The sequence below is a fragment of the Aricia agestis genome, chromosome Z (genome assembly GCF_905147365.1).
Source record: "Aricia agestis chromosome Z, ilAriAges1.1, whole genome shotgun sequence".
Classification (NCBI taxonomy): domain Eukaryota; kingdom Metazoa; phylum Arthropoda; class Insecta; order Lepidoptera; family Lycaenidae; genus Aricia; species Aricia agestis.
The window spans coordinates 4,344,794-4,361,078 of NC_056428.1; the positions used below are offsets into that span (position 1 = coordinate 4,344,794).

Genomic DNA, 16,285 nt, shown 5'->3' on the forward strand with positions numbered 1-16,285 from the left:
TTGGTGCCTGAAAACCAAAAGCTGTTTCTGTAAGAACTGTGTGCCCCGATCACATGTTTCTAAGAAATTTTCTTTCTATCAGCTCAGGTTTTTAAGATATTTCATTCCAAAGTTTCAAGAATCTAGAATTTTAGTCTTTTTCAGAATCGCTTTACAACTATTGAAATAATTTATTTTCATGAGTTTTGATAAAATATGTTTAGTAAATATACACAATATCTATTATTTAGATCTCAATTTAAATTGCATATTATATTTTGTTATTAAAAGAGAGTTGTAAACTTTCTTTTTTCATACAAAAATTGTTACTCCACGTAGTATGAGCTAGGTAAAGCATTTTGAAAACCGTCATAATATTGGGGAAATTAGTCATAACTCATTGAAACAAGTTACATTCTCAATAAGAAGTGTCTCCCTCTGGCATACATATTACAAAACTAATAAAAATGAATACTTTCAACAGCAATGTGATTCTGAAATGGGCTAAAATGCGAGATTTTTGAAATTTTGGAATGAAATATCTTAAAAATCTGAGCTGATAGAAAGAAAGCTTCATAGAAACATATATCGTGCACACAAAACTCTTATAGGAACTGCTATTAGTTTGCAGGATACAAATTTTTTTCGATTTTGTTGACCTGTGTTATTATTCTAAAAATCATTGTCACAAAATTTAATAAATATAACTGCCATTCGACATAAAGTTAAATAAACATTAAATTATTTGCACTTCAACGGAGGTGACAACAAACAAGACAAGAAATAAATACAGACGAAATTATCTTTGGTATTTACAAATAGTAACTTAGATTGCACTGATACATTCACGATACACACCAAAGATATATGCCAACTACAGACCTAGGAAGTCTTTATACAAAATACTTAGTCTCCATGATCAATTATTTCTTTTCATCTGTATTGTTACTCGTCTGCTCTGGTTCAGCCCCCAAAAGATATTGAATCTCATCGACACTCTTGCCTTTTGTTTCTGGTACGATGAAGAATATAAACACGAACCCGATCAGCATAATGCCAGCGAACATCCAGAATACTTGGCCGGATCCTATCGCTTTGTTTAAAGAGTTGAATGTACTGGTAACAGCGAAACTGAGCAACCAATTCAGAGTACCAGCGGTGGAGCCCACGAAGGCTTTAATGTCAATAAGACAGAGCTCTCCAGCCATCATCCATGGAATGGGACCGAAACCAATCGAGAAGGCAATAATGAATAGGGACAGAGAAAGCAGGGGTAACCATGAAATAGCTTCAACGATGGACGAATTCTGTCCATGCGTGTCTTGTAAAAAGAAGAAAACGCCCAATGCCGTTGAACATACGCACATCACCAGAGCGGAGAACAGAAGCAGGATACGCCTTCCTAATTTATCAACGATCAAACTGGATGTGAATGTGGCCACAACCTGGATCACACCGATTATGATAGTCGCGATCGCAGACGGAATCGTTGCTCCAGCGCTGGCGAAAATGGATGACGTGTTGAAGATCACGGCGTTAATACCAGAAAATTGCTGGAATAACATCAGGGCGTAACAAATGATGATCGCTTTAATGGCTGTCTTTTTTGTTATGGCAGACAGGAATGATACTGGGTTGTCTTTAGCATCCACGGCTTTCTTCTGAAGAATGTCCAATTCGTAATCAACGTCATAGTTTCTTCCACGCAGTCTAATCAAGGATTCTCTAGCCTCGTCGTGTCTGCCTTTTACCACTAAATAGTTAGGACTCTCGGGCATAAAGAAGAATATCAGTCCGAAGATTAGAGGAATGACGGTGCAGAGAATGTTGAATACGAAAATGCTGGTGGAACTTCCGACAACGTAGGCGAATAGGATACCGACGGTTATCATCAACTGGAAGTAGCTTCCCAAGCTTCCTCTTATAGAGTCCTGTGCTATTTCACTCGTGTACGCTGGCGCCGTGACACAGAACGCTCCGCCGGCTACACCGGTGATGAATCTTCCGACCATCAACATGGCAACATTCGATGCAAAGGTAATAAGCAACCAGCCCAATGTAAATGGTAGCACGAGCATCAGCATAGTATTTTTTCTGCCAAACGAGTCCATTATGAGACCGATTGGGAAACATACTGCTGCTGCTCCGAGGTTCACTAACGAGGAGATCCAGTCGCCTTGGGAATCCGACACATCGAAGTTGTAATCGGTGCTGTTAGCTTGTTTAATCGCAAACACTACTGGGGATGACCATCCCATCATCGTACCAGCGGCGAGAGCTCCGAGGGTTGCTGAAAAATAGAAAAATAATTGATATAGAATAAGTTTTGTTGCTTCACGTTGTAAAAGTAAAGGAAATTAACATTATGAATCATTACATGAAAGACCTTGTTCATGATAACAGTACTGCAGGCAATTACTTGCAACTTAACCTTCAAATTAACTACTTGCATTACTGAATTCAATTTAACTACTAAAAGTGCAAATATCCTTTACATTTTACAATTATGTTGTAAACACTAAACTCTATAGAATTTTTTAAATTATGCATAATGTGTTTTGTAATGCTTGCCACTATGCTCTATTATACTTTGTTTCAAAATAATTGTGTTAAATACATATTCCCCCATACTAATGAACGCTGTTTAAGCTTTTAATAGTTATACAGTGTTTTGTCTTCTTCAACCCAATTAAAAATATCACTTGTGTGACAGTAACAAAACACTGTATAACTATTCAAAGCTTATACAATGTTTATTAGTAAGGGGGTTAATATTTTAAATTAGCTTGAACTAGATAGTGACAAATCCACTATACTTTATAAGCTTTAAGTTGTCTATCACACTTGTGTGTCAAAGTAGCTGAAATTTTTTCAATTATTATTATTTGTGTAACCACACTAGCAGCCATTAAGCTGATGCATGTGTGTCAAATCGTTTGAAGATTTCATCTCCCAATTGGTCCAGTTTGTTTTTAAAGCAGTTGACAGAGGTTGCCATTACAACACTTTCAGGAAGTCTGTTCCAGACCACTTCCACTCGGTTAGGTAAAAAGTGCCTTCTAGGTAACTTTTTGCTGCGATTTTGGCATAATTTTAAAGGATGTCCTCTTAGGTGCTTATTCGTATTCAGGGTGTAAAGTTCTCGGAGACGAGGCACATCATAAACTTCGTACAGTATCTTATAAGTCTCGATGAGACTTCCCCTCTGTCGATGCTGTTCGAGTGAGGTAAGGCCAAAGATTTCGAGTCGCTGTTCGTAAGACTTATTGCGTAATGTGTTTATCATTTTTGTAGCTTTTCTCTGTTGTTGATTATTCTAAATGTTACATAAACAAAGAAATTTACCTGATATAGCGGCGATGTATTGAGGAAGTTTACGTCCCTCGCCCCTTGGCTCCACCAGGTCGGACTGAGACACACCAATGTCTGCCATGGCTCCGTTGTTTGCTCCCGTTGGCTGTAAACAAAATAAAATCCTATTATGTTTTATCATCGTAAGCAACCAAGTAAAAGTAAGAAATTGCTTTGTAATTTGCAAAACTTTGTTGTGATAATAATATTGTGTTTACATTTTTACAATTTGAAAATGACAACTCTCAGGGCTTTTGCTGCGTTGAGCGTATTCCCGGCGCGGCTGCCCGTCGCGGGCGCCCGGGCCGTGCGCTCGCCATAGCGGCTGACCCGCTCACGGCTCAACGCAGCGCTGCTCTATAGGATGACATGAAACAAGCACGCCTCGCGAGTGGCCGCGCAGGCGCACTTAACGCAGCGAACGCCCTTAGTCTTAACTCTAAAGCCTTTATAATAGATGCAATTTTTAATATGTTAAAAATTAGTTTCAATAAAAGTAATTCATGATATTTTTTATAAATTTAATTCAATAATATTATGTTTTCATTAAGGTTGATATTATATAAATATGAGAATACTAAACCAGTAAGCCATTGATTAGAATACATACAAGTAGTATTTACTTAGAAGTGTGGGGTTTTTAAAGAGAGTATAATTTAAGACATTTTTCAATATCCATTTTATATAAATGAGACATAGGTATTTATTCAGTTTTATATCCTTTCTTGTTAGATATTCGACTTCGACTATAATAACTCTGCTAAGTTTGTTCAAAACAAAATAAAGTAAATTAATTATAATGCAAGAAAATACAATATAATTCTACTTAGTTAATCACGAACACGTAATAAAACGTTACGTTGAAGGTTGAAAGTAGTTTAACAATATATTTACCCCATATTGGTCTCTTGGCAAAGCTATAGCAGGTAAAAGTGGCTCCCTTTCAGAGCTATCGTAACTATCTCTTCTGTACGAACACGACTGCATTTTGTTTATTTGTTTAATAATAACACTGATAAGAATTAAGAAGTAGGTACGCTTCACAGATTTGAGAATTTCGCAGTGTTGCCAACACGTCTCATACAAAATTTGCTAAACTGCTGTTAAAATGTTGCCAAAATTATGCCAATTACTATAAAATTATGCTAAAAAATGATGCTAACATTTTTCAAAGTCAAATAAAACGTTATTTTATCCCTCGATCGTGGATTCTTGGAAATCTATTGTTATTCTATTGTTATCGCGGTCGAATTCGACCGATTGGTTGTTGGTAGGTTTGTTTTAAATCTCAATTTATTTTATGTTTTAATCAATTACGTCATCGAACAAAATATTAATATCTTTGTCTTCATCGATAGTAGCTGAGGCTGCTGATATTTCTTCACTTTTTTGAGAGACTTTACATGTAGACATAGAAGATTCATTGTCCAAACTATAACTCTCCTTGGTACCTATGAACTGAGTAAGAATAACAGCATTTCCCTGTCCTCTTTAGGGCGCGTTCAGACGTGCGCGTGTTCTGCACGGGTTCTACTATAGCGCATGGGAACATACGCGCGCGGCCTGCGCGCATTGCGCGTGTTTTCCCATACGCTATATCCCATAGTAGAATACGCGCAAAACACGCGCACGCGCGTCTGACCGCGCTCTTAGGCCGAATCTGATGTATAAAAAATATTAAAATGGCATTTACAGTTTTCATCGTCAAACGGTTCCGAATTTTGGTTTTAACTACATTCATTTGGCTGAAAACGTGTTTGATTTCGGCATTAGAATGTGGTAGTGATAATAATGAGTAATAAATACTTGTCAGAGCAATTTTATTACTCTGTTTTAGAACACACGCTTTAGTAACTAAGTCGGATCGTTTGTTTCATGGTTCAATTTTTATAAAATAATAATATGCTAAAAATATGCTATTTGCTAAACAACAAATAAATATGCTAAACAACGTAAAAATATGCCAAATTTAGCATAAAATATGCTAAGTTGGCAACACTGCATATGGCGCTAAACTAAACGAAATTCAATTTCGTTTAGTTTTGAACCACAGATTACTAGTACCTATATATATTTGTTTTGAACTTTTGACCAGGGTTGCCAGATGCAACTTTACGATTTCCCCCAAACTGATTTTTATATTTCCCCAAAATGATACGTTTTCAAAAAAAATCCCCAATCGCTTTGTTACAGAAAAAACCGAATATAAAATTGAAACTACTTTTATTCGATTTAGTAGTTTCGATCACTCGACAGTTAAACAGATACATAATTACATAGGGTCGCTTGCTCGACCAAAGAGACAATTTTTTTAAGGGGGTGACAGACGTGCGAGTAAGTACGTGGACTTATGGTTCGACGATCTTAATCGCCTGTGTGTCAGCAAAGAGCCGCGAGCCGCAAGCCGCGAGCCTGGGGGCATGGTAATCCAGTGTGAGCGATTCTCGTGTGTCACGGGTCACCACTCACCCACGACGCGAGCCGAGTAAGTTCACGAACTTAAAACCCGCGTGATTTAAGTTCGTACGTCTGTCAGGCCTTTTACGCACTCGACCAAACAAACTAAAACAAACAACAAACCCAGCCAGAGACAGTCACAGACAAGACAGAATCAGTCATAGACTAGCTAGACATTTTTTTTAATGGCTCTGAATTCTTGCATATTTGCCAGGATGTTAATCGAATGAAAAGCACGTTCGTTTCATTAATTGTTTGTTGTGTTTTTTAGTAGTGCTAACCCCAAAAAATCCCCATAGTGTATTGACGACCTCTGTGGCTCAGTGGTGAGCGCGTTGGTAGCTCAAGCCGGGGGTCGCGGGTTCGAATCCCGCCGACGGAACAAAAAGTTTTCAATGTTCCCGGGTCTGGATGTGTATTAAATATGTGTATGATATAATAAAAATCTTAAATATATGTATAGTATAAAATATATTTCCGTTGGCTGGTACCTGTAACACAAGTCCTTTAGGTACTTAGCACGGGGCCAGACTGACGTGGTGTGAAGCGTCCATAGATATTATATTATATATTATTTTCACCAAACATTTCCCCAAAAATACTGTTTCCCCAAATTTTCGCCTAGAGTCAAAGTTTTCCCCAGAATTGCGAAAAAAACCCCCAATCTGGCAACCCTGCTTTTGACAGATTTGGCAGCTGATCATCGTGTTTGACGTTGACATTAATTTTAAGTGTTGCCCTTTCTTTCTTGGGAAATTTACTGTTGGTAGTTTTTCCTTATCAATGAGTTTAGAACACTGAGGTAGTAAGTACTACGTAGGGTTTTTGGGAGAATGTGAAAGAGTGATGTTGTGTTTTTATATTATTTTCCTAAAATTGTGTTATCTGGGTTTTTAATGTGTAATATTGGTAGGATATTAACCATTAAATATTCGTTATTGTGCACAAGTGTGGGAAAGTGATGTTGTAACCAGAAACGTGCTCTTTTGTGTTCCCTCCAAAACTCCATCAAAAGTTTCAGTAAAGCGTCCTACCACTTTACTGAATCGACCGACTTGACTTCTTGACTGTATTGACTATAAACTTAGACTTTGACTAGACTTTGGACCTGACTGACCTGACGATAATACTTATATAAAAATTGTATTAAAGAATATTGTTTTCCCGCCATAATATTATACTCGACAATGGCCATGGTTATAGCCGAAGTGCTACATATACAGCTGAAGTACCTATATTAAAAAAAAAAAAAAGTACTACGTACGTTTAGAATTGATTGTTTTTAATTAGTTCTTCGAGGATAAGATCATGATTAATTAAAAAAGTACCTATGAGTAAAAAGAAAAAATAATATATAAAATACGTAGGTATTAATAATTGAAGGGGTGAGTGGACAAAGGTGTTATCTGACAAAATTTAAAAAATATACTTTTTCGAATGAACATAGGTTTTATGTGATGATAAACCGAATGATGAACTAAAAAAGCGCAAATTTTCATTCTTTTCAGAAATACAGATCTTGACAAAGGTGATATCTGACAAACACGTAACATTACCGAACTGCAAATGTGGTATGAGCTGATACATTTTCGAAAGATCAATAACATAAATACATTTTGAATAATATAAGGTCATATCTACCAATGTGCCTATTGCATATTCGCACGCATAACACGATTTTAAGTTTAAAAAATAAACAAAGGTGTTATATGTTCTTTATTATCTTTGTTCATACTAAATTAAATAATATTTTTTTAAAAATCCTTATACCAATGGTGATTTTGTCTTTAAATTCCATTGTTGGAATTTGTCTAATTAAAAAATTTTTTTTATTGTTTATGGTTGAAGCATTTTACAACCTTTGTCACATTTCCGATCACACTTTTTTTGACAATGACATTTCGTTCGATATCCCGCCTTGGTTTGATCCCATCCCGCCAAACGGAACGAATTAACGAATGACAGTTTGATATTGTCAAAAAGTTTCATAACTTCGTGAGACGTGAGATTGTTTTTTATAGTTATAGTTCTGTTATTATTTGATTGTGTAGATAAAGTGTAGATAAACCACTATGTCATTAAATTCACGTTCACGGCAAATATTGAGTTTAGTGTTGAGCAATGAAAATACAAGGAATACAGAAAATGTGAGCTGCGAGACAGGTTTGTACTACTTCAAAAAACTAATTTAGTTTATATAAAAAGGCATTAGTGTTGTATTTTACATATTTCTGTCCTAAAATATTATTGCTTTCAGCTTCCGTCGATCAGAGAATTAGTCATTCAAGTGATTTACCAAATACGTCCAGTACAAACGACGTTGCAAACAGTAAGTATGGAAACTTAATTAATTGTAGTATTCTGTGGCAAAAAGACATATTTTTTCACTACCTTTGTTGCTTACTTTCAGATACTGAAAATATTCAGAATGATTGCTATGTCCCAACGAAGTGCCATTCTCCATCTATTTTAGTTGTCGATCACATTGAGCAAGGTTAGTAAAAATGTAGTGAATTTGACACATAATATGTGTAGTAGTATATTAGTAGTTAGTATATTATACTAATTATTAGCCATTGTCTGTGACTTTGTCGCGCAGGATATACCTATATAAAAATGTATTTGCTATTCTGAAGTATAAGCTACCACTGAAAATTAATGAAACTACAATATTATTGAACTTTCATTAATTTTTAGTAGTTTTGTGTGAAAACATAATAAACATCCACACATTCTATACTTATAGGGGTAGGTATAACTATATTCAGGTATTTGGGATTATATTGTATTAAGTATCTAATTTATTATTACTAAGAAAATTAATTCTAAATGACTTTGTTTAAACTATTTAGTGATTATAAAATTGTTAACTTTTTTTATAGGTAATGAAGACATTTGTAATAACCAGGATACACCACAGGAATATGGTTCCCAAGATAGTGATGATAATAATAATTCACCTATTTGTAAGTATTCGTTCCATTTACCATACTAAAAGTATACTTTATTGGTATGATTTGTTGAGCAGGATTTAATTTGTACATCAATTTCATTTTAGCACCAGAAGAACCCTACAGTCCTGCTAGTACCGATCATGAATATATACCATCATCTTCATCAAACGATATTTCTGCAACTGAAATTCAGGAGGAATCTCCAATGACCAACAATATATTGCAACCGAGGAAGAGAAAAATTTTTCAGTTAAAAGAAAAGTTATCTAAGAAGAGATCAAGAAATGAAGCTGAGTGGAAACAAAATAGGAATAGTATTTTAAGACAGGAAGGCAAAGCTTATGTTACAAGGAAGGGTAAAACAATGGAAAGTAAAAAACCAAGGTTTGGTATATTATGCAAGGAAACATGCAAATATAAGTGTTATGAAAAATTTTGTGATATTGATTGTGCATCTCTCTTTTCCCAATATTATAGTTTAAAAAATAATAATGAAAAGAATATGTATCTTTCAAAATTTATAACAGTTGAAAAAGTCAAAAGAGCATTAACTAACCCAAAAAGGCAGAGATGCACAACTTATACCTATGTTCTACCAAAAGGAAGTACTAATATAAAAGTTTGTAAGACTGCATTTTCTAATATGTTTCAAATCGGTTATAGAAAGTTAGCAGTTATTCAATCAAAAATTAAATTAAATAATGTTGAAGCACTAAGAGATCAGAGAGGAAAAACTCATTCTTACAGGCACAAGGTAGATGTTGATGTAGAAAATTATATAAGCAGTCATATTAGAAGTTTTCCATCTGAAAGTTCTCATTATTCTAGAAATCAAAATATCCACAAACAGTACTTAAATCCATTACTTACAATTAAAACTATGTATTCAATGTACACAAAAAAATGTGAGGATGAAAATAAACCTACCAAATATTATATAAAGGAATGCACATATAGAAAAATATTTAACACCAAATTCAATCTTTCTTTTAGGCAGCCAAGAACAGATGTTTGTTGTAAATGTGATTCAAATACTCAAACTGAAGAACATATTGAGAACTATAAAAGAGCATTTGAGCTACAAAAACTGGAAAGGGAGATGGCGGTGTCTGGACAAAACATGACATATATTAGTTTTGATATGCAGCAGACACAGCCGCTTCCTAAAATTCCAGTATCAAAAGCTTTTTATTTAAGACAAATTTGGTTCTACAATGAAGGTATACATATAGTTGATAAAAATGGACATAGGTCCTATTTCTGCACTTGGACTGAAGACTGTGGAGGAAAGGGCAGTGTAGAAGTTCTTAGTTCGCTTTTTTACTGTTTAAGCAAGTTAGCTAATGTAGATAGTTCCCAAAACTTGTTGCTATGGTCAGATTCTGCCAGTGGCCAAAATAAGAATCAATACTTAATTGTTTTGTATCAGTACATGATTGCACAGAAATTATTTGTATCCATTGAACATAAATTTCCAGAGGTAGGTCATACATTTCTTGATTGTGACAGAGATTTTGGCCGTATAGAAAAATTATTGAGAAAGCATGAGAAAATATTTACTCCTAATCAGTATAGAAATATAATTAAAAGGGCATCTAAGAATAACTCTATCATAGAAGATATGAATCATCATTTTTATGATTTTACCAAATTAAAAAATGATTTGGGCATAGTTATACCCAATACAAATACATTAAAACAAAAAATTAACTTTAAAGGGAATGTAAAATGGATTCGCCATGAAGATTATGGTAGATATTTTTATAAGACCAACTATGACCCCTACACACCATATTTAGAAGTTTCTCTGGTAAAAAATCCTAATATTATCCCGGAAGTTGCCTTGACATGTAATAACCAAAAGGGTAAAATCTCTAAAGAAAAAATAGCTGATATAAAAACACAGCTTGAGTACATTGAAAAAGAGTCTCAATGGTATTATATAAACATTTTGAATAATGATTAATTTTTATTATTGATAGTGTTACTTGCCAACAAGTTGTAACTTCACATTTTTGACCTAGACCTTCTAAGTTGTAACGTTTTATTTATTTAAATAAAGCTTTTTCAAGTAATAATCGTTAAATTCTTTTATTTCTAACATAAGACCTTTTTAAGTTCATATAATTTAAATATGATTTATATTAAATTAAACAAAGGTGTTATGTTCCTAATTTATCAATATTTATAAAACTAAAATAATAAATACCTTTTTATGTATATTATCTAATAAATAATGATATATTCAAGGCAAATAAATACTTTGGTTTTGTTTAAAACTTAAACCATATTAGTTACATCGATTAAATATTTTACAATTTTCAAACACCCATAATCCTATTTGAACTTTTTGTTAATTAACACCTTTGTCCACTCACCCCTTCAATTACCTAGATAAGCTTTATAAATACATTGCAATAACACGACAGCTAAATTGCGCATATTATTTTATTAGGCGTTTATATAATCTTCTTAAATAATATTATAAAATTTTCGTGTCACAAATCACAATGTTAGTTACCGTACTCCTACCGAAATGGCTTTACCGATTTTTACCAAATTTTATATGCATATTCAGTAGGTCTAAGAATCGGCTACTGGCTACTTTTTATACTGTTAAGTGCATTTGTTAAATAAATAATGGTAAATTATTACAATTCACAACTCGAGACTGACGGCGACCGCATTGTTTGTGCGTCGGCCGATGGGATAGCGATGGACATTGCCATGGTGTCATAACTCATACTTATAATAGCTTTGTCCACACTGTGCCTTTTTCTGTTCGTCAAGGGCATGCGTTATAGCGCAGTCAACAGCGAACGTGAGGCATAATATACGTGGGAGAGCCATGCTTCGGCACGAATGGGCCGGCTCGACGGATAAATACCACGTTCTCACAGAAATCCGGCGTGAAACAGCGCTTGCGCTGTGTTTTGCCGAGTGAGTGAGTTTACCGGAGGCCCAATCCCCTAACCCCTACCCTATTTCCTTCCCTACCCTCAACTATTCCCTTCCCTTCCCTACCCTCCCCTATTACCCTATTCCCTCTTAAAAGGCCGGCAATGCACTTGCAGCTCTTCTGATGCTGCGAGTGCAGTCCATGGGCGACGGAAGTTGCTTTCCATCAGGTGACCCGTTTGCTCGTTTGCCCCCTTATTTATAAATTCACGGCACGTATTCACGGCAGGACTGCACGGCAGTCCTGCCGTGAATGGGCCCTTTTAGGGGAGTCCCCAAAAATTTTTGATAATTTTTCCATTTTTGTATCAAAATCTTAATGCAGTTTACAGATTACATCTACTTACCAAGTTTTAATAGTATAGCTCTTATAGTTTCGGAGAAAAGTGGCTGTGACATACGGACGGACAGACAGACAGACAGACATGACGAATCTATAAGGGTTTCGTTTTTTGCCGTTTTTACCCTAAAAAGGCACAGTGTGGACAAAGCTAATGCGCCAAAACGAAAGTTGAATGAAAGAAGATAACGAAAATTAAAGATGAAAGTCTTCAATTTTCGTCATCTCCTTTCATAGCTAATTAGTCACTTCAATAAAATAATATGGGCGAATTATTACTTTATATGGCAAAACAACATTTGCCGGGACAGGTAGTATATGTATAAAAAAACTTTTGATCTTTACAGATGCTATCTTACTCTTAGCTATCATCGTAGTGAAGCTTTTGATAAAATAAACAACATTTTTATTTGCGAAAAATCTTGAAAGTGGTAGCTAACAGAGATAGAAAGGATTTCATACTTCGATTTGATGGTCCTAATATATGGATTGTTCTATTTGTAGGACAATGTAACTCTTAAATTATGTATAACTATTAACCTATGCCCCCCCCTAGAAGAAAGAATAAACGTCAATTTTCCTGGCAAGTGGGAATTAAAAACGTGTTACCTACTTTGCGAAAAATGAAGTGTTGGAAACAAAATATCATGAATTTTTTGTTGCAATATAGGTACCGTGACCGACCATCTCCTCGAAACAGGTATGCCTCCCCCCCCCATCTAAAATCCTGGGTACGCCCATGTATATACATATTATTATTAAGTACAAAATAATTATTTAAATATTATAGAGATGAATAATATGATGTTTAAATTTACTCTCATATCTACGTAGTTATTTCATTATTTTAATAAGAATTTTTTTATTCAAGCTTAACTTTTTATTTTTAATATCAAAGTATAATCAATAATCATCATCCATGAATATGTTAACTTAGATAGATAGAAGTATATAAATATATCACAGAAGCTATGAGTAATCGCTTACTCTATAATATTCAGTATGTAACTTGTCCATAATTATAGTCAACAATGGTGCAATTTTCAAGACCTTGACAATGACTGTTTAGCATCACCCAACCAGATCTGTGACGTTAGCAATCGAGATTCACAATAAACATTTGTAACGCCTTTTACATTGTATTCATAAATAATGATATTGTAATTTGTAAGCGTGCAGTCAATAAGATAATACCCAAGGTATTCAAATGATGATAATCGCCGAAACAACTTTACGGGCACGACCGTTGAAAATAGCTACTAGAAAGATATACTGCGTCGTTCTAGTAGATTAAAACATTATGTAGAACTGTAGGTGTTCATTAATTATATGTTCATTTATATGATCAATGATCTCGGCCATTTACCGTAACCATATTTTTTTTCGTTGATTTGACTTGAGCACATTGAAATATTAAAGAAATTAAAGATACGAACAAAATAATAATTGAGGCATGTTATAACAGTTACTTAAAGTGTTTCAGATAGACTTAAATTTTTTATGGGTACGGTAATTAGATTAAAAATATAATGTTTTACGTAAAGGTACAACGACACAGTTTGCAAAAACTAGCTTATGGCAGCGTACGTAGGTAAATAATGTAATTTAAACATAATATGCATAATAAAAATCTAATTTTAACATAATTTAAAAATAAAGATTACGGTAATTAGAAATGTTTGTAACCAAAGCTACGGTAATTATGTAGATACTCACGTGCTTTATCGGCGGCACACTAACTTTAACGACGTGGGACCGCTGATGGGCCGTGGGCCGTGGCACACACTATAAGGAGAAGCGACCCATGCACTTGTAATGTGCCAAATCCTTTTATTTTTGGGTGGGCATCCGAAAACAGCACGTGTTCCGGTAATTAGAACTTTTGTTCGACAAGCGATTATTTCATGAAAACTATTTATAGGCTGGGCCTATTGAGTCGATATTTTGCAATGCGATAACCAAGCTTAAAACGATGAATACATTAAAGTAAATATTATTATGTACTTACGTTATAAAAATTACAAGCCAGTTTTGAGATCAAGTTGGCGTGGGGACACGTTACGGTAATTAGAAAAACACGGTTTTCGAACACGGCTTCAATTAATTTAGCCTTAACTACTTAAATTAGGAAGCCTGTGTTTAAGTTTGTAGCTAGTTACCGATGCTATCTACCGTTTAAAAATATTGCATACTTCTTGAATAAGATAATATTACAGAGTATACAAGCCCGGGACATGAAAATTTTGCTCTCCGGAGAATGGTCGATCTGAGAATTCGGATGCAGTAGCTAACAGCGTAGTTGAATAACCATTTACAAGTGGATACCTAGATCATAAATTTAAAAAAATCTACGTGATAACAAGCTGACATCTCATAAGGTATCCAATGAATTATCCATTGTGTTTAAGCATGTTTGGCAGTCAGTCTATTTATCGCTCGTATAAAACTAAGTTTATGGCGGTACAGTCCGATAAGTTCTTGTTTTTAATTAGCTGCTAGTTAATAATTACTGTACCTACAGGCTAAACTATAACGCTATTCGAGTGTGGTAGAGAATAAGTCAGCAACTCTACTTAGGTGTTGATTTAAGAAGCATTAAATTAGTACTAATAAAAATACCTTGTTATTTCGCGGCGGAATGAAAGTAGATGGTGCATTATAAAAGAAGTCCTTGGCGATTATGCCCGCAGCGACTGTCGGCAGAACCGGAAACAGTCCTACAGCCAATACACTATTGCCCACTTGTGACCCGAACATTTAAAAAATTAAATTGAAAATAAGAATCACTCGCCGGTCCAGCGCCAGTGTTTGTGATAGAAATGTCAATTCTATCTTTAAATGAATGGCATCATGCAAGTGTTATCGTTTAAAATCAAATGTTATCTTAATTTTCACGATAAATGTGTCTCAATGTCGCCTGTCAAGAAAATGAAGATTGCGCTGTGCGCAAGTCCATCTAAAATAAGTACCGTGGTAACTGATTAACAAAGATCGTTTGGCACTTTTCCATACCATCAGTTTATTAAGTACCAACAACTTACTATTTCTCATATTATATTCAAAACATTTTCCGTGATTCTTCAGGAAAATGGAAAAACTTATATTATGTTCGAACGAACATAATATAAGTTTTTCCGCTTTCCTGCTTATGATTTCCTTGCAATATATAAGTAAATGTTACATAGAGTTATTTTCTTTACAATACGTTATACGAAGTACTTACAGATAAGAATGTATTTTATAGACTTAAAGATATTTATGTTTATGTAATAAATATTTACACTGTAGTTTTAACATTGCTATTTTTCGGTATTACACAATACAATTTTTTGTTAGTTTGTTAAAAAAATGTCTGTGTACTTAATTAACTAAATACTTACTACCTATTTATTTAAAATATTCGCAAATAGTTTATCGCGTTGTAAGTTGTAACATTACAAATTACAATACTTTTGAAGTTTACGTAATAAAACTATGTTTCTACCTAAACTCCTAAACTGCTAATCCGATTTTAGTCAATGTCTGTAAAATTCGTAGCGTGTAACATTAATTTCTGTGATTTTCGTAGTCGTGTCAGGGCCGGATTAACCCATAAAATATATCACTTGTATTGTAGCACGTGCTACGGGCCCCGCGTTTTGGAGCCCCGTGCTCTAACGTCTAGTTTCTCAGCTCGCGGTTACAGTTATCGTTAAGATTGTACATTTCGTGTTAACAATGCTGCTCATAAAAAAATAAAATTATAAAATACACAAGATAAATGTTTTTGTTGGACCTCCCCGCCCTTAATTTGATATAATTTGATAATCGAGAAAAGTGAGGCCCCGCTCCAAAATGTGATATACTTAAAAATAGTTCTTACTTTTTTAACGATGTCAATCTTTGTCAATCAGTACCTTGCCTATTTACCCACGAACTATGCTGATGTAGGAAACCATTAAAGCCTCACGTGTAGGTAATAACTTTTTATCGGCTGCAATCACAGCTCGTTATAAACCCAGTTCACTTTAATTATGTGTGGCATGTGGTATGTGTATATTTTCCGTAATAATTGTTTAAGTAATTTTATTAAGTTTCTACATTTCTGCATAGGCGATGGAAGTCAATAATAAATATTGCATATTTTTAAACTTCATACTTATCGAGTTCCTTTTAATTTATTTTATTAATTTATTGGAATATTACTGTCTGTATTATATAAATATATAAGATACCTTTGTCACATTTGTGGAAGTCCCGCTGAAAT

General features: G+C 34.3%; 2 protein-coding genes across 8 annotated transcripts in view; one reads left to right on the top strand and one right to left on the bottom strand.

Annotated features, from left to right (window-relative positions):
* Positions 1-649: 649 nt before the first annotated feature.
* Positions 650-16,285, bottom strand: part of LOC121738384 (facilitated trehalose transporter Tret1) — a 76,949-nt gene continuing 61,313 nt past the window's right edge. For 3 of the 5 annotated variants that reach the window (XM_042130395.1, XM_042130393.1, XM_042130396.1), the window contains exons 2-3: positions 3,325-3,436; positions 650-2,269 (exon numbers count right to left, since the gene is read on the bottom strand). In XM_042130395.1, coding sequence (XP_041986329.1) covers positions 903-2,269; positions 3,325-3,436 — 1,479 coding nt within the window. In that variant the 3' untranslated portion in view covers positions 650-902. Of the gene's footprint in view, positions 2,270-3,324; positions 3,437-4,224; positions 4,366-14,658; positions 14,812-16,285 lie in introns of those variants that run through there. The other 2 variants (XM_042130392.1, XM_042130394.1) reach the window with 2 other exon arrangements.
* Positions 7,547-10,842, top strand: LOC121738382. Of its 3 annotated transcripts, XM_042130389.1 has the most exons (5): positions 7,547-7,950; positions 8,045-8,116; positions 8,198-8,281; positions 8,670-8,753; positions 8,846-10,842. In XM_042130389.1, the coding sequence occupies exons 1-5, from the start codon at positions 7,860-7,862 to the stop codon at positions 10,705-10,707; spliced, it is 2,193 nt and encodes a 730-aa protein (XP_041986323.1). In that variant the 5' UTR covers positions 7,547-7,859; the 3' UTR covers positions 10,708-10,842. The 3 variants fall into 3 exon arrangements, with proteins under 3 accessions (XP_041986323.1, XP_041986322.1, XP_041986324.1); XM_042130388.1 differs by having other exon boundaries at positions 8,045-8,281; XM_042130390.1 differs by having other exon boundaries at positions 8,045-8,281; positions 8,670-8,928.